This window comes from Pelophylax lessonae (genome assembly GCF_965119305.1).
Source record: "Pelophylax lessonae genome assembly, chromosome: 12".
Lineage (NCBI taxonomy): Eukaryota > Metazoa > Chordata > Amphibia > Anura > Ranidae > Pelophylax > Pelophylax lessonae.
Window position 1 is genome coordinate 25,085,292 of NC_138779.1, and position 22,394 is coordinate 25,107,685.

Genomic DNA, 22,394 nt, shown 5'->3' on the forward strand with positions numbered 1-22,394 from the left:
TGCAGATCTTTTGGAGAAAGATGATCCGCACACCGGTAGTTGCGTTTAAAAAGTCTTCATCTTTATTCAGAAACCACAGAACACAACTCCTGATAAGATCAGTTGACGAGTTTCAGCCTATAAGGTCTTAGTCATAACTCAGATCTTTTGGCCATGCATCATGGTGAGTTTCTAATTAAAAGATTAGTGTAACTAGACAGCCACAGAATACAGAAATGATAAAAAAATCTTTATTGAAGGTCCATGGTGTTCCTCACCAGGGGCTCTAGAATAAGGCCTGAGTTTTTCTTCTCACTCTCCTCGCTATACAAGTCGTGGTTTTTAATATAATCCAAAACTGGATCGGGCACAAGATACTGGACACTCATCCCTCTCCGTAAGGCCAGCCGGATTTTGGTGGAAGAGATGTCATGGATGACCCATTCTTGCGCCAAATGAATATTGTGCCTGTACTTCCAGAGGACGCTTGACTCATAGATGATCTTCCGTGCATCGCTTCCCATCCTGTTGATACAGACTAGACCAAAGGAGGATACAATCTCTACTATGTGTTCAGGCTTCCACAGGTCCGGGGTTCCAAAGGATTCCAACATGTCTGACCCACACAGCAGCTTCACCTGAGGGACAGCTGGAAGACACAACACAACAAAAAACACAATATGTTGGTAGAAAAGTGATAAGGGTATTTATTATGGGTGTTAGGAACTAGTGAAAGCACAAGACACAACTAATGTGGCTCTTTCATATATTGGAAAATTAATAGATACACTATATTACCAAAAGTATTGGGACGCCTGCCCTTACACGCACCTGAGTCTTTGTGCTTATAACAGCTTCAACTCTTCTGGGAAGGCTGTCCACAAGGTTTAGGAGTGTGTCTATGGGAATGTTTGACCATTCTACCGGAAGCGCATTTGTGAGGTCAGGCACTGATGTTGGCTTGCAGTCTCTGCACTAATTCATTCCAAAGGTCTGCTATCAGTTTGAGGTCAAGGATTCTGTGCAGGCCAGTCAAGTTCCTCCACCCCAAACTCAGTCATCCATGTCTTTATAGACCTTGCTTTGTGCACTGGTCCAAATCATTTGGTGGAGGGAGGATTATGGTGTGGGGTTGTTTTTTAGGGATTGGACTTGGCCCCTTAGTTCCAGTGAAGGGAACTCTTTTTTTTTTTTATTACAAACTTTTATTGAAAAATAATTATGTTACATAATTATTACTATGTAACTATGTATTATACACGGATCATATGGAATGGTAATCGCTATATAACATGATAGTCGCATATAAGCATGACTTTAAAGAAAATAAAGGTTTACATTCCATAACCGTGAAAAAAAATCTTTGGCGTCATCATGCTTGTTATTCTATTTGTTTATAAACGTCCATGTTGAATGATCTTTTTCATGTATTTTAATTATGAAATAATAATAACATAAAAAGAGAAACAAAAAGGACAAAAGAAAGAAAACAAAAGAAAAAGGTAAAAATATTCCATAAGATAAGGGAACAAAATTAAGGTACTATGTATTGTAGTATAGTATAGGCACGGCCAGACTGGGTATGAAAACCAGCCCTGGAAAAAATTACATACCAGCCCCAGAAAAAATTACATACCAGCCCCATAGCATTGCGTCGTCATACCAGCACAACGTTGAGTTCTTGTTCATAAAAAGGTAAAATCATGCATTTTAAAGCACATTTAATGAGAGCATTATTTATAGATAAGACCGATATAAAAGCACACAAAGGACTTGCCCCCATTCATTGCAGAGCGCCACAGCATTGCCCCCATTCATTGCAGAGCGCCACAGCCTTGCACCTATTCATTGCAGAGCGCCACAGCCTTGCACCTATTCATTGCAGAGCGCCACAGCATTGCCCCCTTTCATTGCAGAGCGCCACAGCATTGCCCCCTTTCATTGCAGAGCGCCACAGCATTGCCCCCATTCATTGCAGAGCGCCACAGCATTGCCCCCTTTCATTGCAGAGCGCCACAGCATTGCCCCCATTCATTGCAGAGTGCCACAGCATTGCCCCCATTCATTGCAGAGCGCCACAGCATTGCCCCTATTCATTGCAGAGCGCACAGCATTGCCCCCATTCATTGCAGAGTGCCACAGCATTGCCCCCATTCATTGCAGAGCGCACAGCATTGCCCCCATTCATTGCAGAGCGCACAGCATTGCCCCCATTCATTGCAGAGTGCCACAGCATTGCCCCCATTCATTGCAGAGCGCACAGCATTGCCCCCATTCATTGCAGAGTGCACAGCATTGCCCCCATTCATTGCAGAGCGCACAGCATGCCCCCATTCATTGGCAGCATGATGATATACTTACCAGGCACGCAGGACACTCCACACACCACACACACTCGACAGTCTGCCAGCATGAAAACGGCCAAACCGGACTGGAGCTGACCTCTGACCTGCGATCACATGCTGGCTGCTGGCGTGCGTGCAGTGTGGGAGACTGGGAGGGGGAGGGATCGTCGGCGCCAGACGATGCACCAGCCAGAGCCAGCACCGCCGTCCACCGCGCAGGTGCAGCCGGCCAGCCCCCCCCGCCGTGACGTCATGCCGCTCACAGCGGGAGCGCAGAGGGGGCCGGGGCAGTGCACGTAGCCTGCACAGCGTCAGCGGCCGCCGGCCAATCAGCGGCGAGCGCGAGCGGCCAATCAGCGGCAAGCGGCCCCACTCAATGCAATCCTTAAAGCGGCACTGCGGGCGAGATATCCCGGTATCCCGATAGGCCAGTCCGGCCCTGAGTATCGGCATGTAATCTATGCATTCGGTGTATTTTTGTAAATAAACCATGGATCTCATTTAAGATCAAAGAGTTTCTTTGTGGCATTTATTGTGTGATAAATGTTCTCCATAATCTTAATCTCTTCAATTCTTGATAAGATCTGTGAGAATGGTACAACATTTTTCTTCCAGAGGAGAGCTATGGTCCAGTGTGTGGCAACACATATGGTATGAATCAGTTGTGTAAGGGATGAATGTATCTCTGGAATATTTTGGAATAATAGGCAATTTGGCACCAACTAATTTGTTGATGAGAGTAAATACCCCTTCCATGCAGGGGATAGCTTATTGCAACTCCAAAAAATATGCGAGAAAGTGCCTGGAGAGGCGCATCCTCTAAAGCAGTCAGGAGAGACATCCTGAAAGATTGTGTTTAAGTGAGCTGGTGTATAAAAAGTTTCACAGCTGTATCTCTGACTGTCAAAGATTTAGTGCACCTTCTCAGGTTGGTCCATATTGAGGACCATTCTGAAGTGGATAGTTGGGTATTTAGACTTCCCTCTTGGAGAGGGAGATGAGTACACCAGCAGAGACGCTGCTCCAGGAGTACCTTCCTTCTGATGACCAATATTGGACACCTGAACATCACCTTTTAAATTTGGATGAAACCGGGGAAATACGTGGACCCCACTAGTACAGCTGCGAACATTCTGCAGCTTAAGCAGCACTCATACAGTTCTCATTGCAATTTGAGGATCAGCAAAAGTCTTTTCAACATGGATCAGGCAAACACTGAAAATATATGGTGAATAATCCTTGATAAAGGCATACTACCATAACCAGCCGAAACGCGTTGGATTTTCTAGGATATTTCTTCTCTGCAAAATTCCAGGCTGAACTACACACCTGGAACAGCAGGGAACAATATTCAATTAAGTCACCATATCACCTTGTCACAAACCTTCAGTACTTACTCACTTTTATCAATGGGTCTTTAACCTAATAAACAATATGGAACTCTAACTTCAGTACCTTACTTCTCATGCCCAATTTTGGCTTATTTATCGGTTATAGTCACTTTTTAGCACTTTTTATGTGCAATTTGCATTTGCTTTTTTTCATTTTTTGCTGATGTGATTTTGGGATAATCGCAAAAAAATTTTCTGCAACTATTAATTGTTTATTGATCACCTGACTTTTATTCAGCACTTTACATTTCTTTTAACCCACACATTTCTTTGGGGGTTTATTCATATTTTCTGGCATTTCTTTTTTTTTGCACAGTCACTGGAACACTTTAATAGGTTTGAGATTATATGTTTTGGTGACATTCACTATCACCTCACCAACACTTGTCACAGAGACACTTTATGTATATTTAATTTTCACTAATATTATGGATATATGTTTATGATGCATATGTGTTTGAGTTTTAATGGTGATTATGAAATCATCTCTTACTACATGTTTTATAGAGTCTAATTTTTAACTCTATGATTACACCTGCTGAACTTGTAGGGTTGAGTCATCCCCCTATACCTACAGTGCTTTGCGAAAGTATTCGGCCCCCTTGAGTATATGACTGATTGTTGTCCTATGGACAGAGTCTCCCACCTCAGCTGTAGATCTCTGCAGTTCATCCAGAGTGATCATGGGCCTCTTGGCTGCATCTCTGATCAGTCTTCTCCTTGTATGAGCTGAAAGTTTAGAGGGACGGCCAGGTCTTCGTAGATTTGCAGTGGTCTGATACTCCTTCCATTTCAATATTATCGCTTGCACAGTGCTCCTTGGGATGTTTAAAGCATGGGAAATCTTTTTGTATCCAAATCTGGCTTTAAACTTCTCCACAACAGTATCTCGGACCTGCCTGGTGTGTTCCTTGTTCTTCATGATGCTCTCTGCGCTTTAACCGGACCTCTGAGACTTTCACAGTGCAGGTGCATTTATACGGAGACTTGATTACACACAGGTGGATTCTATTTATCATCATTAGTCATTTAGGTCAACATTGGATCATTCAGAGATCCTCACTGAACTTCTGGATAGAGTTTGCTGCACTGAAAGTAAAGGGGCTGGATAATTTTGCACGCCCAATTTTTCAGTTTTTTATTTGTTAAAAAAGTTTGAAATATCCAATGAATTTAGTTCCATGTGGGCGTAGCGGATCAGGGCAGAATCACCGCGATTCTGCCCACATTCCGGAAATCATTGCAAATCGCGGGGCGCCTGTGCGTTGCCCGTGATTTGCAATAGCACCCCAAACGCTGTGCGATGTTGCTGCGATTTCCGCCTGCTGAATCGCGGTAACATCACGCATGACGCCCCAAAGAGCTCTTGTACCTTTTTTGGGCGTCATGCGTTTGTGCGATGTTACTGCGATTCGGCAGGCGGAAATCGGGGCAACATCGCACAGCGTTTGGGGTGCTATTGCAAATCACGGGCAACGCACAGGCGTCCCGTGATGTGATTTGCAATGATTTCCGGATCGCGGGCAGAATCGTGGTGATTCTGCCCGCGATCGCTACGCTCACATGTGAACATTATGGGTGTCAATTTCTGGGCACTGATGAGGTGACTGTTGGGTGACAGGTGCAATTGGGGGGGGCTGAGGACTGTGTGGGGACCTTTATTGCTGTGATTTTACTTTGTGACAGGTGTAAAGAGCAGTAACTCACTGTTTCTAGCTCTGCTCTCCTCACACTGGAAACTGTGTGAGGGGAGAAGAGCTAGTAACAGTGAGTTACTGCTCTCTGTTTACATTTTGTGATCGGCTGTGAATGGATTCACAGCCGATCACATAGTAAACAGTCACTGTCAGTGACTGTTTACTACTGCCGGTGACAGCTGTGTTCCTAGGGAACACAGAGCCACCGACATGACCGTGCTGCGTGCTCGGTCTTCTTCCGGGCTCCTCTATTGTGATTGGCTGTGTCATTGGAACACAGCCGATCACGTGGGAAACAGCCACGCCCATTGGCTGTTTCCCCCCTGCCGGTGACGGGCTGTGTCCCGGGGACACGCCGACACCGGCAGTGCAGGGCGGTGCGCACACGATCGCGCGCCTGCCCTGCTTGAATGGGCGGACGTCATATGACGTCCGCCCAGAACAATGGCCGCACCGTTTCAATCATTTGACGGTGGCCGGCCGGCAAGTGGTTAATGTTGAAAAATGTAAAGTAATGCACTTGGGGGCCAGAAACCAGAAAGCAAGCTACTCACTAGGGGGGGAACCTCTGGGTGAGTCTATGATGGAAAAGGACTTAGGGGTACTGGTAGACAACAGGCTTGGCAGTGGCATGCAATGCCAAGCCGCTGCAAGCAAAGCCAACAGAATACTGGGATGTATAAAAAAGGGGATTCACTCCAGAAATAAAGAGATTATTCTCCCGCTCTACAAGACTCTGGTCCGGCCACATCTGGAGTATGCTGTCCAGTTCTGGGCACCGGTCCTCAGGAAGGATGTGCTGGAACTGGAAAGAGTCCAGAGAAGGGCAACAAAAATAATTAGGGGAATGGAGGACATCAGCTATGAGGAAAGACTACAAGCACTGAACTTATTCTCTCTGGAGAAGAGACGATTGAGGGGGGATATGATATCAATGTACAAATATTGTACTGGCGACCCTAGCATAAGGAACAAACTATTCAGAGAAAGAAGATACAATAAGACACGTGGCCACTCACTAAAACTAGAGGAAAGGCGGTTTAACCTTAAAGTGCGTAAGGGGTTCTTCACTGTAAGAGCGGTAAGGATGTGGAATTCTCTTCCACAAGCAGTTGTATCAGCAGGGAGCATTGATAGTTTAAAAAAACTATTAGATGGGCACCTTAGAGACCACAACATACAGGGGTATACAATGTACAATATACAGGGGTATACAATGTACAACATACAGGGGTATTCAATGTACGGTTAAAAGCAAACACACACATCATAGGTTGAACGGGATGGACTGATGTCTTTTTTCAACCTCACTAACTATGTAACTATGTAACCAGTGCACAAAGCAAGGTCCATAAGGACATGGATGAGCAAGTTTGGAGTGGAGAAACTTGACTGACCTCAACCCAAAAGTACACCTTTGGGATGAATTAGAGTGGAGACTGCGAGCCAGACCTTTTGTCCAACATCAGTGCCTGACCTCACAAATGCGCTTCTAGAAGAATAGTCAAACATTCCCATAGACACACTCCTAAACCTTGTGGACAGCCTTCCCAGAAGTGATGAAGCTGTTATAGCTGCAAAGGTTGGGCCAACTCAATATTGAACCCTACGGACTAAGACTGGGATGCCATTAAAGTTCATGTGCGTGTAAAGACAGGCGCCCCAACATTTTTGGTAATATAGGGTATGTTTGGTTTGCACGTCTAATATTGCAAGATTCATGGACTTTAAATAATCACACATACACCTTATTGTTGAAAAAAATGTATTATTATTTTCTTCACTGTATTTATTGTACTTAATAAACAAGCAAAAAATTTGGGGGAGCATACCCATGTATTTCTAAAGCTGGTGCAGCTGTGAACCAAAAGACATGTATATTAAAAAAGAATAGTGCACACATGCAAAAGAAATTACTACCAAATTTTATTGTACTTACCAGATGTATCATATTTATGAGATTGCACTGATATTTATATTGGTTGCGCTGCACTTTTGGATACAAGATATTTTGGATGTGGGAATATAAGTCAGTGGCTTAGCAGCATCCTCATATTTATTTAACATCTATTTTGGGATCTTTAAACTATTTTTATGCTTGGTAGCATGAGTGCCACGAACCTGATCCGAGGCCATGGTGCTGAGAGGGCTCCCCTTGCGGCTAAGTACGGCACACCCCTGAAGGTGGTACAGGAGGTGTAGTGCCCAAAGTAGCACAGGTTGCTAACAGGATGCAGAAGAGTAGAGCCGGTGGACACCAGGAGAGGGCTGGGAAGAGCTGGAGGCACAGCAAGGTGAAAGTCTCTAGAGAGCTCCAGAGGAGCTAGGCAAACTTGTGCAGTGGTAAAGTCCAGGCTGAGGGTCTAATACGAGAAGTCAATCCGAAGATAGGGCTAGTAGGAAAAACAGTAACTGGCCAAGGTCTTTAGGCAGGAGAAGGTAGCGAAATCTGTAGTGTGAGCCGGGGTTATGCTGAGAAGAACTGACAATAGAATGTAGAGGAGTCCTTGAAGCAAGCCGGGGTCAAACACGGTAGATCAGCAGGAGCAAGGTTGGTGGAGAAAGCCAGAGGGTCAAAGCCAGGAGGAGAAGATCAAGCAGAGTCAGGAGCAAGCCGGGTCACAACATGAAATCCAACAGAAGAATACAGGAGCTCAGGAACACAGGGAAGCTGACAATAATCCAGCAATGAGAAGGATCCCACAGCAGTGTTTCATAGGCCAGCATGTGGCTGTGTCTGTCATGCATTGCGTATGCGCATTCGCCAATTCGCACCTTCGCGCTGCTGCGTATGCCTGCTCGCTGTTCTCGCTCCAGGGCATACAGGGATGCGCCTGGTGCACCCATTTGTACTACTGGCAACATTGCCAGCTCTCCTATGGTCATTTCCCTTACAGTGAGGTTTTGTGTTCACACAACAGCAAAAACCAGACTGGGCTGGGGTGCCACAGGGAGATAATGGCCTCACCGTCTCACCCCTTCAAAAAAAGGGAGGGGGTGTGGGGTTCTCAAAAATAGTTACCTGTAACAAAAGGAATGGTAGCAAGGAAGCTAGAAAAAGATTGGGAAGGAAACCCAAGCGGTATTTTGTGTTCACACTTAAAGCGGATCTTCACTGCATCTGAGCACCACAAATCAAAAACACTATTTTTATTATTCAAAGCAAACTCCCCCATCCCTCCATGTCTTTATCTTTTATTCTGTTGAAAAATCACTCTTAAAAAACACCCCTAGCTTTTCTATTTGTGGCCATGAGTAGGGGCAAATTATTCCTGTACCATATACTTCCTGGCTGAGAAAACCCCTCCTCCTCTCCTCCCCTCCTGAAGACTCCTGGGATGTATGACTTAAGAAAGAAACCAGGAAGTAAATGTAAAGGAAAAAAAAGTTTAAAACAAGCAAATTTGTTATACATTCCTATCTATTTACTAATGATAGCAACATGAGGGTAACAAATATTCAATGTTGATTGGGAAATTGAAAATCCACTTTACGAAATCTTGTTATACCTTTAGTCCATTGTGGATACACATTTGGAGAGCCTAAAAAGGAACACAAGAGGGTGCCAGACTAAGCATAGCACTAGAAGTAAAGTAATTTATTAAAGTGGATTTTCACTAATTTTTGTGTTTATTTAAAGTCAGCAGCTACAAAAAGTGTAACTGCTAACTTTTAATAAACACATACTCACCTGTCCCACGATCCAGCAGTGTACTCAACCCTGATGTTTTCACCCTGTGTCCTCCCTCGGAGGCGACAGCATCTTTACTCTGGGCACCTGGCTGTGACAGCTTGTGGCTTCACACCCCGGTGCCCACTGTGCATGCGCCAACGGCGCTCCGCTCTCTGACTGGTCCCGAAGTCTTCTGGGACCTCTCATGTCTCCCAGAAGACTTCGGGAAGGAGATCTTCTGCTTCCGATTGCCTAAAGCAACCGGAACAGAGTGGGAGCGGGTACCTGTCAAAATGGGGTACCTGCTGCCCCCCTCCTCCCCAAAAGCTCAGTTTTACAAACATCAGCCGGGGAGGGAGCTCTGCTTTAAAAAGCCAAATAACAGCTACTTTATTGGAACTTCTACAATAAAATTGCATTGGGCCAAGCCCCTGGCACCTTCATATGTCAGAAACCTTGCTGAGTGTTGGGAAAGCTCCTTGCTAGGAAAAGTTAAACAGAGCATCCCTTAGCAATTCCTATTTAGTGAAGAAGAATCTCAGTGTAACCAGCAGTATAGTAACAAACCTGGTCTAGCTAGGGGCCGATGGTGAATAGGCAGAGAGAGGTGCTATCTTGGAACCACAAGAAACCTTCAGGCTTGAAGTATCTGGTATCATCAGCACAGAGACATGTGGTTATCAAGAGAGACTAGGAGCATGGTGAGTGGGCTCACATTTGGCCTCCTGTCATTGGCACACCTAGCATGCGAATGGCGGGCAAAAGATGGTTGCTACTCATGGCCGGTGAGTGAACCTGGGTGAACACTGTGTGCTGGGCTGGCCACATGGACTGAGTAGTGGACGCTTCTGGCATGAAGGGGTGCCTCCTACCCCCCCATTTGGGGCAATAATATCAGTGTCCGAAGCAAATGGATCTCAATCAGGTGTTAGTGGGGAACCGCCATCTTTGTCTTGTTGAGTTTTGCACTCACCACCTTGGTACATGTTGGCTGGGTCGTAGTTGAAAAAGGTACCACCAGGCAGGACTGCTGTTAGAAACTATGGGGCCCCATACAGACAACCTGATCCGGGGCCCCATACAGACAACCTGACATGGTGCCCCATACAGACAACCTGACATGGCGCTCCATACAGACAACCTGACATGGGGTCCCATATAGACAACCTCACCCGGGTCCCATATAGACAACCTGACCCGGGGCCCCATACAGACAACCTGACCCGGGGCCCCATATAGACAACCTGACCCGGTGCCCCATACAGACAACCTGACCCGGGGTCCCATACAGACAACCTGATCCGGGGTCCCATACAGGCAACCTGACATGGGGCACCATTCAACTAATGCCTCCATTATAAATGAACACAGTGAGGGATTGGTACCAAATTGTGTTCATTCAGAAGAGGAAGGGGTTGGTAAGTATGACATATTTACCGGACCCTTCCCCCACTCCTATTACTATTTTGTGCTTGCAGCTGCTGACAAGAAGGAGAAGAGGGAAGCTGGCATCATTGCAGGGGTAGGGGGGCACACAGGGGGGCTTGGGCATCAGGGGGAAACGGATGGGGCACAGGGTGGGTGATCAGTGTGGAGGGGGAGTAGAGCAGTTACTGGAACCGATCCTTTGTATAGCTCTCTCTGCAGCAGCTAAAAGCCAACGGGGGGGGGGGGGGGTGTAGAAGAAGCCAGCTTTTAGCTGCTGCAGAGAGAGCCATACAGGGGATTGGTCCCAGTATATGCCCCCCTGCTGCACTGAGCATCCTCCCTGCTCACATCTTATTCAACCTGCTGCCTGGGCCCCCCTGCTGGCCCGGGCCCCATACAGGAGGACTGGTGGTATCCACCTTATCTATGGCCTTGCCACCAGGTGTAGGCAGGTAGAGTGCTCTTCTCCATGGAAAGCTGATCCGGGTTAGGCTTCAGGGTGTAGCTGAAGTGGAGCTCTCACTACCCACGTCTTATCAGGGTCATCTCAGCTGCTGCAGAGAGAACCATACAGGGGATTGGTCCCAGTATGTGCCTCCTGCAGCACTGAGCATCCTCCCTGCTCACATCTGATTCAACCTGCTGCCTGGGCCCCCCTGCTGGCCCGGGCCCCATACAGGAGGACTGGTGGTACCCCCTATCTATGGCCTTGCCACCAGGTGTAGGCAGGTAGAGTGCTCTTCTCCATGGAAAGCTGATCCAGGTGAGGCTTCAGGGTGTAGCTGAAGTGGAGCTCTCACTACCCATGTCTTATCAGGGTCATCTTACAAAATGGGCAAGCTGGGCAGTTCCCCGGGGGGCCCCACCTGCCCAACGACCCAGCCCCAGCTAAGCATTAGTCCAGATTCCCGTGTGCATCCCGCCGCCAAACTTAGCAGGTGGCAAGCACCTGTCGTCCCTGCGCTGCTGTCAGGCCACTTGGGCCGTGGAGGGGGAGTCCACAACTGCAGGAATGCCTGTCCGCCTCCATGGGAACAGGCGCACACAGGACAGTCGAGTCTGACTCCCATCCGTGTGGGTGTGTTCATGGGACCCAGCCGCCAAACTTGAAAACTCTCATTAGCCTGGCACTGCTGTACCAATAAATATCGCCTTATCGATAATTAGCATTTTTCTTCTCGTGGGTGATTGTGTAGGCGGGGCCCCAGTGCACTGCATTGCCCGGGGCCCTTTAATGCTCTTAAGATGGCACTGCGTCTTATCCCATGCTGCCCCAGGCCACACCACTAAATTTCTCAAATTTTAGGAGCATCACAATATCATTTGGCCATCATATCTCACCTCTGCTCTTGGAACAGTTATGGTCAGGAACATCCTGGCAGTTGCTGTCCCTTTTATGCTCCCTGTGCTCAAACTTAATATCCAGGTTCCTTCTGTAATTCATATCCACACACTGCTGCTGCTGTTGCTGGTGGTGTCTAAATGAGGTATTTAAAAAAGTTATTTAAAAGAAAACTTTTCACGCACCTGTGTGCATAGGCACATTACAATTAATGGGCTGTATTTTAGCTCAGTAGAAAAGAAAAAAAAGCTGTACTGAGTTTTGTCAAGCTGCATTGTGCAAAAGGCCTTAGACGTCACCGGATGTGACGAAACGCGTAAGATTTGGAACGCACAGCGTACGTGACGTGTGACGCAGGTGGAACGCAAGCCGAAAGTCTTCCCGCTCGCTACCCTGCACTCAGTTTGCACCGACACACACGCTCACGAGCGGCCGCTCTCGGCCCCTTTTTTAATTGGCAAACTCCTATACATATATTTTTTTGCTTTCATTTGTTCTAAACTACCTTGTATTATCATTTTTACCTAAATTGGGGAATACAAAATAAATTTTATATCAAAAATACTACACCATCCGGAGTTTTTTTGTCTTCCTTCATATCTGGCCTGAGGTGAGAGGAGAGAGACGGGGAGCCCGCCATCCTATCCACCTAAAGCAAGCCACGAGGAGACTCCATCATAGCCTGGAAGGCTACTTAAGCTTAACTGGTCTTGGTGCCATAAGGCATACATAACCCACGCTATTTGGTAAGTGATTCAATCTTACCATTTGTCACGGGGGAATTTAAAGCTGCACTGAGCACTACAGAGCGGATTGAGAAATCACTACGCTGAGCACTTGTACCTACGGTTTGGAAATAAGCACTGTTTGCACAAGAGACTCACTTTATTTATTTATTGGATTATTTATTGGACTTTTAAACTTTGAAAACATTCTTTGAATTTTTCCCCTCAGTATTTCACTACAGTCACCTTATGGAATGTTATACTTATCTCCTCTGGGCAGTTGGTTTTGCACAGAGCAGCCCGGATCTTCCTCTTCTCAGGTCCCTCACTGGTGCTCCTGGCCCCTCCCTCCTGCTAAGTGCCCCCACAGCAAGCAGCTTGCTATGGGGCACCCGAACCGAGCTGCAGCTCCGTGTGTCCATTCAGACACGGAGCTGTCCTTCGGCCCCACCCCCTGTCTCTCCTGATTGGTTCACTGACTTTGACTGACAGCCGCAGGAGCCAATGGCGCCGCGGCTGTATCTCAGCCAATCATGAGGGAGAGTCCTGGACGGCCGAGGGACTCGTTGACATCGCTGGATGGAAAGGGGGCACAGGGAAGTATTAGGGGGGCTGCTACACACAGAAGGATTTTTATCTTATTGCATAAAATACATTTAGATAAAAAAACCTTATGATTTACAACTCCTTTAAAAATGCTACAGCTAAAAAAAAGCCAAAAACACTACTGCAAAAACGCTGAAAAACTCACTCTACAGCCTCATGCACAGTGTACGTTATCAAAACGCCAGTAGAAAGCTGTAGCTGTAAAATGAGTTTTTCAGCTTTTTTGCAGTAGCGTTTTTCAGCATTTTTTAGCTTTTTTTCAGCTGTAGCGTTTTTTAGAAAAACTATACTCCCACAAAAGCTTATAGGTCAAAAACATAAATAAACTCAGAATAGCTGCGTTTTTCAGTGAGCCAATCAGGAGAGAGAGGGGGCGGGGCTGAACGGCAGCTCCGTATCTAAATGGTCACACAGAGCTTCAGCTCGGCTCGGGTGCCCCCATAGCAAGCTGCTTCCTGTGGGGGGGGGGGGGCATTTGATAGGAGGGAGGGGCCAGGAGAGCTGCAGAGCAGTTCCAATCCCTTTAACTTTTCTTTAGCAAAACTTTTCTCCCATAAAAGCTTATGGTTCAAAAACACTGATTAACGCAGAATAGCCAAGTTTTTCAGCATTTTTAGCATTTTTCAGTTTTTATCAGAGTTGGATCGTTTTTACAGCTGAAAAACTCCTCTCAAAAGCCACTAGTTCTGTTTTTTTTTTTTTTTCCAGCCAAAAAAACGCCCCTGCCAAAAACGGCTGATAACAGCCTATGTGTGCAGGATAACATGCTGGGGACCTTACTGGCTGCAGAAAAAACTGTCCGACGCCAAAAACAGCTGCTGTAAAAACGTCCCATGTGCATGAGGCCTATACCTACAGCTTTCTACAGCTAACGCTACTGGCTTTTTTTTAAAAACATCCAGTGTGCATGAGGCCTCAAGAGTAATTTTTTAGCTGTAAAAACGCTCTAACTCTGATAAAAGCTGAAAAACGTTAAAACGCAGCTATTCAGCATTTTTCAGAATTTTTGAGTCATAAGCTTCTATGGGAGTGTAGTTTTGCTAAAAAAAAAGCTAAAAAATGCCCAAAAAAAAAGAAAAATGCTGAAATACTCATTTCACAGCTACAGCTACCATTATTGGCTTTTTTTTATAAAAGCCAGTGAGCATGAGGCCTCAAGAGTAATTTTTTAGCTGTAAAAATGCTCTAACTCTGATAAAAGCTGAAAAAAACACAAAAAAAATGCAGCTATTCAGTGTTTTTCAGCATTTTTAAAGCCATAAAATTCTATGGGAGTGTAGTTTTGCTAAAAAAAAAAAAAAAAAAAAAAGCTAAAAAATGCAGAAAAACGCTGAAATACTCATTTTACAGCTACAGCTACCATTATTAGCGTTTTTTTTTTTTTATAAAAGCCAGTGAGCATGAGGCCTCAAGAGTAATTTTTTAGCTGTAAAAACGCTCTAACTCTCATAAAAGCTGAAAAAAACGCAAAAAAAAAAACGCAGCTATTCAGTGTTTTTCAGCATTTTTGAGCCATAAACTTCTATGGGAATGTAATTTTGCTAAAAAAAAAAAAAAAAACTAAAAAATGCCAAAAAATAAATAAAAAACGCTGAAATACTCATTCTACAGCTACCATTATTGGTTTTTGTATAATGTCCAGTGTGCATGAGGCCTTATATGCCCTGATTTCTTTTTCCCTGATACCCTGGAGGGTATTGGTGTTCCTGCATGTGTTACCTTAAAACTGCTACAGTGTCAGTCCAATCCTTTTTCAAACACTCCCACGGGTCCACAGTTATCCAGTCTGACGTCTGTGTCGCCAATAGGGCCATTGACAGCCGATGTGAGCCCTCGGCTAGGCCTTTCTTTTTGTATCCATCGCTCACAGGAGATATAATTCCTTTTACTACCTTATAGTTTCCTGTATGGGAAAATTAACACATACATATAAGGACAATTAGCCACCTCCATACTGCTCAATGTATCAATCAAAAACTGTCCATAATGATTTTCTTTGAAATAAACTGCGGACCGTCTTAAAAATGTATACATAGCTAAAGCTTTTTGGTTAAGATAGGGAAGACTAAAAAAAAAAAAGGTTAGTATTCCTATTTTTCAACTGTCTTTCCCTTAATGGAGTGTTTCCGTTTGACCACGTGTAGGGCTGTTTCTATACTATCATGATTATATCTTTATGTCCCCCTACTGGAACCTAATATTGTGCGTCCCCACATCTGTTCTACTCCTACACTGCCTGGTGGTGCTCCCCTGGGTCTGTGATACAGCAAGTTTACTAACATGTTGTTATGATGGTGATATAACATAGTCTGTACTGTTCATACAATTATACTTATTCTATTTCTATATTGTACAGTTTGAATTTGAAGAGCTCCTGAAGAAGCGTATATCGCGAAACACGTCGAGCTTGGATTTATATTACCAATGACTGTATAGTCATTATCGCATGGCCTACCTCTGGGGGTTTCTTGTTATGCCTCCCCGGGGTTGGACATATGCGGTCTGGTTTTAAGGAGTTGGTATCTTTTGTCCTATGTCGTAGCAAGTCCATTAGGAAATGTGTTTCTGTAGAATTTGTATATATATATTGTATATTGTAATTTTCAATATTATTAACATCTCCAATTAATAAAATTATGATATCATTTTATCAGTGCCTATAAAGTCCAAGGTGCTCTAGACTGTGTGTGTGTGTGTGTGTATATATATATATATATATATATATATAAAAGAGCCCAAGTCTTTTTTCCCTATGTTTCTGTGGGTAGGGCAGCCCATTAAAATAAATGGACTGCCCTACCCACAGAACTTGGTTTGCACAGATCTGAACGGAACCTTAAAGTATAAATAAAGGCAAAAAAAGAAAAATAGGAACCCAAAAGGTTCTAAACCTATACAAATCAATAACCAAAAAACAAATAAACTACAATAAAGAACTGTATGTGGATAACCTTAATAGGAAAGGCTACCTATAGCGCTTGCTTGATAATAAGACTTTCAAATAAGGTGCATAAATATTATGGCGCAAACAATGCAAATATAGTTCAGGGCACCATTACCTAGCCCTGAACTATATTTGCATTGTTTGCACCATAATATTTATGCACCTTATTTGAAAGTCTTAGGCTACATTCACACCTGAGCGTAGCGTTTTTCGCGCGTTTTTTACCGCGATTTTACCGCGATTTTTGCGGCGTTTTTTACCGCGATTTTACCGCGATTTTTACCGCGATTTTTGTGCAGGCGTTTTTAGATTGAATAGAGATCAATGGAAAACGCCTGTAATCTGCCCAAAAAGAAGCTCATGTACTTTTTTGAGCGTTGGGCGTTTTGTATACAGCGTCAAAACGCTCAGATGTGAACAGGGGCCATTGAAATGAATAGGATTTGTCTTGTTGGGCGTTTTGAGAGCTGATCCTAGAGCAGAAAAACGCCCCAAAAACGCCCCAAAACGCCTAGATGTGAACGGAGCCTTATTATCAAGCAAGCGCTATAGGTAGCCTTTCCTACTAAGGTTATCCACATACATTCACTTGCACTTTACCATAGCAGCTGCATTTTCCCCTTAGCATAGTATTGGCCCATTGGCACGGGTGATATACCAACAGTATATCATACCCACTACAATAAAGAACTGCTTGTTATAAAGTGTAAAAAAAACCTATAACTTTAAAAGGAACCACGCTCTTATATTAATTACATATTCATATCATATTACATATATGTTATTACATATCACCATAGTGAATAAGCAATAGTGAATAAACAAATAAACACATCTTCATTTAAATTATAGAAATTACATAAAAATTGTGAAGTCCATATATGATCCCACACATGAACAACCTCCTCAGTGAGTATAGGAAAGGTTCCTCTCCACCCGCGCACAGATGCACTATGCACTCACCAGAGTTAATTGACCCCTGTTACAGGGAGTCAAATTGCGCATATGGGAAAACCCAAAATGTCAAACATGAGGTCACAGGAATGAATTCAAACCGCTGCTGTCGTCCATTCAATGTGTATATAAATAGTGTATTCAAAGCTCCAGTGTTGCCATATAGAGAGGGAGAGGAAAGAACACTCTCATGGTGCAGTATTTAAAACCATTTATTTAACCACTTGCCGACCGCCGCACGACTATCTACGTCGGCGGTCAGCCCCTCACAGGCAAACTAACGTAGGGCTACGTCACTAGCTTGTGAGGGTCTAGGGAGCGAGCGCGCGCCCCCGGAGGCGCGCTCCCGCTCCCGCGTGGTCACGGACCCCCCCGCGCGTGTGACCAGCGGACCCGATGTCCGCCGGTCACTCGGCGATCGGCGGGGGAGAGGGAGAATGTCAGGCAGCTTGTGTAAACAAGCTGCCTGTCATTCTCCTCGCTGCAAAGACACAGATCACATGGATCTACTATGTAGATCCGTTGATCAGTGTCCTTACAGCTGAAGCCACAGCCAATCACAGTAGAAAGCACGCCCCTAGGGACACACACAGCCCCTCCCTCCCAAATAAAGTTAACCCCTTCACTACCAGTGTATTTTTACAGTAACAGTGCATATATATATAGCACTGATTACTGTAGAAATGTCACTGGTAACCCCAAAAGTGTCAAAAATGTCAGTCAAGGGTCCGATCTGTCCGCCGCAATGTCGCAGTACCGCAAAAAAAATCGCAGATCGCCGCCATTACGCGTTAAAAAAAAACAACAAAAATGACAAAAATCTTTCCCTTTGTTAGTAAACGCAATAACTTTTGCGCAAACCAATCAAAATATGCTTTTTGCGATTTTTTTTACCAAACATAGGTAGCATAAAACAAATTGGCCGAAAATGTTAAAAAATTTTGATTTTTACATTTTTTTTGGGGGAATTTCATATAAAAAAATGTGAAAAATATTGTTATTTTTGCAAAATGGACGCTCTTTTTTTGTTTATAGCGCGTGATCAAAAAATCGCACAGGTGATCAAATACCACCAAAAGAAAGCTCTGTTTGTGGGAAAAAAAGGACGCCAAATTCGTTTAGGTACAGCGTCGCACGACCGCGCAATTGTCCGTTAAAGTCACGCAGTGCCGAATCGCAAAATACCCCCTGGTCGGAATGGGGGTAAAATCTTCCGGGGCTTAAGTGGTTAAAGAAGAAGGTTGTATTGCACTTACATCAAAGAAGACAGGGTACCCCTGAGGATGTCAGACATAGGCTGAAGAAACAGCGTTGGGTGGTGTTTGAGATATGTCATTTCCAGTCAGCTGGAACTCAGGTGGAGCGCAAACCGGCGATTCCTATATATAATTCATATTGATCCATTAAAAAAAAGCCAAACAGGTGTTCAAGAAGAAACACCTGTGTATAATGTGGACTTCAAGGGCACAACATGAGACACATATCACAAGTTAGTTTTCATAAAATATAATTTATTAAACAATCATCTAAAACATATAAAGGGAGACAAGCCCTGTACTTGGGCTCAGCTCACATCATAGCAAGAGGACAAGCAGGAGAAAAGAATTTCCTTGAAGTTTACATTATGTATACCTTACATTTGAAACATGGACAAGAAAAATAAGATAATACATATCATAATTGCATAGATACATATATTCTTGTCTGATCCCCGATCAACACGTTTCGCAAATAGCTTCTTCAGGGCCATATGGGTGTAAGTGTACAAACAATATTCTCTTAAAAAAAAAAACACATTTTATGTTAGAATATAATTCCATATAACACAATCAGTAATACTATTAAGCAGAAAAAAGAAAACCAAAATAGTTCAACATGAAAACTAATGAAAATAAATATATTCATTAGTTACCGTTATCAATCTGCATAATTAATCCTGTATCCCCTTATCTTATAAGATATCTTAGATCCCACCTGTTCATTATAAATGGTGTTAGATGGTAAATTTTAATCACCAATTATACCCCAACTGGATAGGAGGGAGTAAGTAGAAGATACCTTGTTTTTCAAGGAGTGGTTTATCTTCTACTTACCCCCTCCTATCCATTTGGGGTATAATTTGTGATAATATTTACCATCTAACACCATTTATAGAGAACAGGTGGGATCTAAGATATCTTATAAGATAAGGGGATACAGGATTAATTATACAGATTGATAACAGTAACTAATGAATATATTTATTTTTATCCGTATAGATCAGGGATCCTCAAACTACGGCCTTCCAGCTGTTGCGGAACTACACATCCCATGAGGCATTGTAAAACTCTGACAAGCTGAGACATGACTTGGCATGATGGGAATTGTAGTTCCTGAACAACTGGAGGGCCATAGTTTGAAGACCCCTGGTATAAATAAACCCTTTCTATATGTCCAGCCTTTAGGATATTACCGTGAAGCGACTATTTACGAACAATGTATCCAAATATATTATGTGGACCCTGTCTCTATCTCCACTATGATGTACATGATTGAGCTACTTGCTCATCCCTCTACATTATAACTTCTAGTAAGTCTATTACCCTTCAATTTGGAAATAAAAAGCAGAGAAGGGTTTTCCCTCAATATTTACTCTTATTTTATGTCTAGGACAAATGGGCTGTGTACTCAGGCATATACTGTTGGCCGGTCCTACTTGTGCCCCTGTGTCTACCTCCCCAGACTGCTACACTTGGGGATCGGAAAGACGCCGCCTTTACTAAGCTATGTTAAACTATTTTGGTTTGCTTTCTTCTGCTTAATAGTATTAGTGGTTGTGTTATATGGAATTATATTCTAACATATCTATGCAATTATGATATGTATCCTCCGTTTTTTCTTGTCCATGTTTCAAATGTAAGGTGTACATAACGTATACTTCAAGGAGATTCTTTTCTCCTGTTTGTCCTCTTGTTATGTGAGCTGAGCCCAAGTACAGGGCTTGTCTCCCTTTATAATAGTTATGTTTTAGAGGATTGTTTTATAAATTACATTTTATGAAAACTAACTTGGGATATGTGTCTCATTTTGTGCCCTTAAAAACCACATTATACACAGCCCTGTTTCTTCTTAAATACCGGTTTATCTTTTTTTTTAACTAGATTAGGATGTTGGCACGCTCAGGAAAGCCCCCCCTTTACCAGATGCTTATCCATGTCTTCTTTGATGAAAGTGCAATACAACCTACTTTTTTAAATAAATGATTTGAAATACTGCACCATGAGAGTGTTCTTTTCTCCCCCTCTCTATATGGCAACACTAGAGCTTTGAATACGCTATTTATATACACATCCGTTGGATGACAGCAGCGTTTTGAATTCATTCCTGTGACCTCATGTATGACATTTTGGATTTTCCCATATGCGTAATTTGACTCCCTGTAATAGGGGTCAATTAAGTCTGGTGAGTGCATAGTGCGTCTGCATGCGGGTGGGGAGGAATCTTTCCTATACTCACTGAGGACCTTATTCACGTGTGGGTTCATATATGGATTTCACAATTTTTATATATTTTCTGTAATTTAAATGAAGATGTATTTATTTATTTTTCACTATGGTCACATAACTAAAGGCTAAGAGTCGAGAGAGATTAGAACACCTGTTGGATTTTTATTGCTGTCTATCCCCCCGTTAAGGAGATTCACCCTCTCTATTTTTTCTGTTTACCATTATCATTGAAAGTGAATGTAAAGGAAATTTCAAAATTTTGGGTTATCCCTCCCAAAAAATAGAGGGGAAATCTGCCAATGAGTACACTAGTTCTGGTGACTGGGGGTCCCCAAGGAATTCCCTTTATTTGCAGGGATTTCCTCGTCCTTCCTGTTTGGCTATGGGACAATCTCCCCAATGGAACACAGTTGGCAAAAAAAAATCTGACAGGGGTTATAACCCTCACTTGTTCTATTCAAAATGAAAAAAAAATTTGCCCAAATTTCTAACTTTAAGCCCTATTCTGTAAGTCAGCCTGAGCTCTGCATTGTTATAATTCTGCTTTCTTTGGGTTTTTACTAGGGGTAGACCGATTATCGGCAAGGCCGATATATCGGGGGCCGATATGCACTTTTCCCGATATGTCGGCATCGGCCCTAGCCAATATTGCCGATTTTTTTCTGCCTTCTTAGGTCGCCTCCCTCGCCTTGGACAGCCTCGTCTGGAGTCGGGACTAGACTCGCGGGAGTGTATCACAGCCATACACCCACCCAAAGCAGCCCGGTGCCAGCCAGCCACCCACATCCACAGGCCCTATACCAGCCAGCCACAGGCACTGTACCAGCGAGCCAGTCAGCCACCCACAGGCCCTGTACCAGCTATTAGCCACCCACAGGCCCTGTACCAGCCAGCCACCCACAGCCACTGTGCCAGCCAGCCACCCACCACAGGGTGCCAGCCAGCCTGCCACCCACCACAGAGTGCCAGCCAGCCACCCACCACAGGGTGCCAGCCAGCCACCCACCACAGGGTGGCAGACAGCCAGCCACCCACCATAGGGTGCCAGCCAGCCAGCCATCCACCACAGGGTGTCAGCCAGCCAGCCAGCCATCCACCACAGTGTGTCAGCCAGCCAGCCACCCACCACAGGGTGTCAGCCAGCCAGCCACCCACCACAGAGTGCCAGCAAGCCAGCCATTAAGCATTAAACAAAAATTAGCATGATCAGTATCAGATTTGTGTCAAAAATTGTCTTTATTTTTCAAAACTTTAAATGTACAAAATATCGGCCCATATTGGCCGATACCGATACGTTGTGACCAAAATATCGGTATCGACCCTGAAAAAAACATATTGGTCTATTCCTAGTTTTTACTAAACTCGGGGTATTGTTTCCTTCTGCCTGTTGCAGAAGAGTGCTCCTCATCAGAGATTGCAATAAGGAACATGTCTCATCATAAATACACCTTTTCCAAAATGTTCTTGCCATGTAGCAGAACTGCGTAGTAATGGGTAGGTTTTTGGGTACCTGTAGAGTGAAGATAGTTCCGTGCTACTTCAAGCATCCTCAAGTGCATTATAGTGATTGGGTTAAATGAACCAGCAGCCAGTAGTACAACTTCTGTTTGTTCATCTGATTTCTCCATGGTATATGATGGCTCCTAGGGGTTCAAGCAGATTGTGTCTGGCTTTATTTATACAACCTTAAAGCAAAAAGAATAAACTTGATCGAGAGACTGAATATACCAATATTACTTTGTGTTAAATCATGCCTACACCTCTAAAAGGAAATAAGCAAGCCAGCACTAAAAAGTGATTCACACCTCTAACCAATGTTTTGTGC

At 44.0% G+C, this 22,394-nt stretch overlaps 1 protein-coding gene across 1 annotated transcript; it reads right to left on the minus strand.

Moving 5' to 3' along the window:
- Nucleotides 1-230: 230 nt before the first annotated feature.
- LOC309568287 (nicotinamide/nicotinic acid mononucleotide adenylyltransferase 1-like) lies at nucleotides 231-22,197 on the minus strand (the record flags this gene model as incomplete). Its single annotated transcript, XM_082273955.1, has 5 exons — nucleotides 231-628; nucleotides 11,855-11,991; nucleotides 12,361-12,379; nucleotides 14,904-15,089; nucleotides 22,080-22,197. The coding sequence occupies 5 exons, from the start codon at nucleotides 22,195-22,197 to the stop codon at nucleotides 231-233; spliced, it is 858 nt and encodes a 285-aa protein (XP_082130081.1).
- Nucleotides 22,198-22,394: the final 197 nt, after the last annotated feature.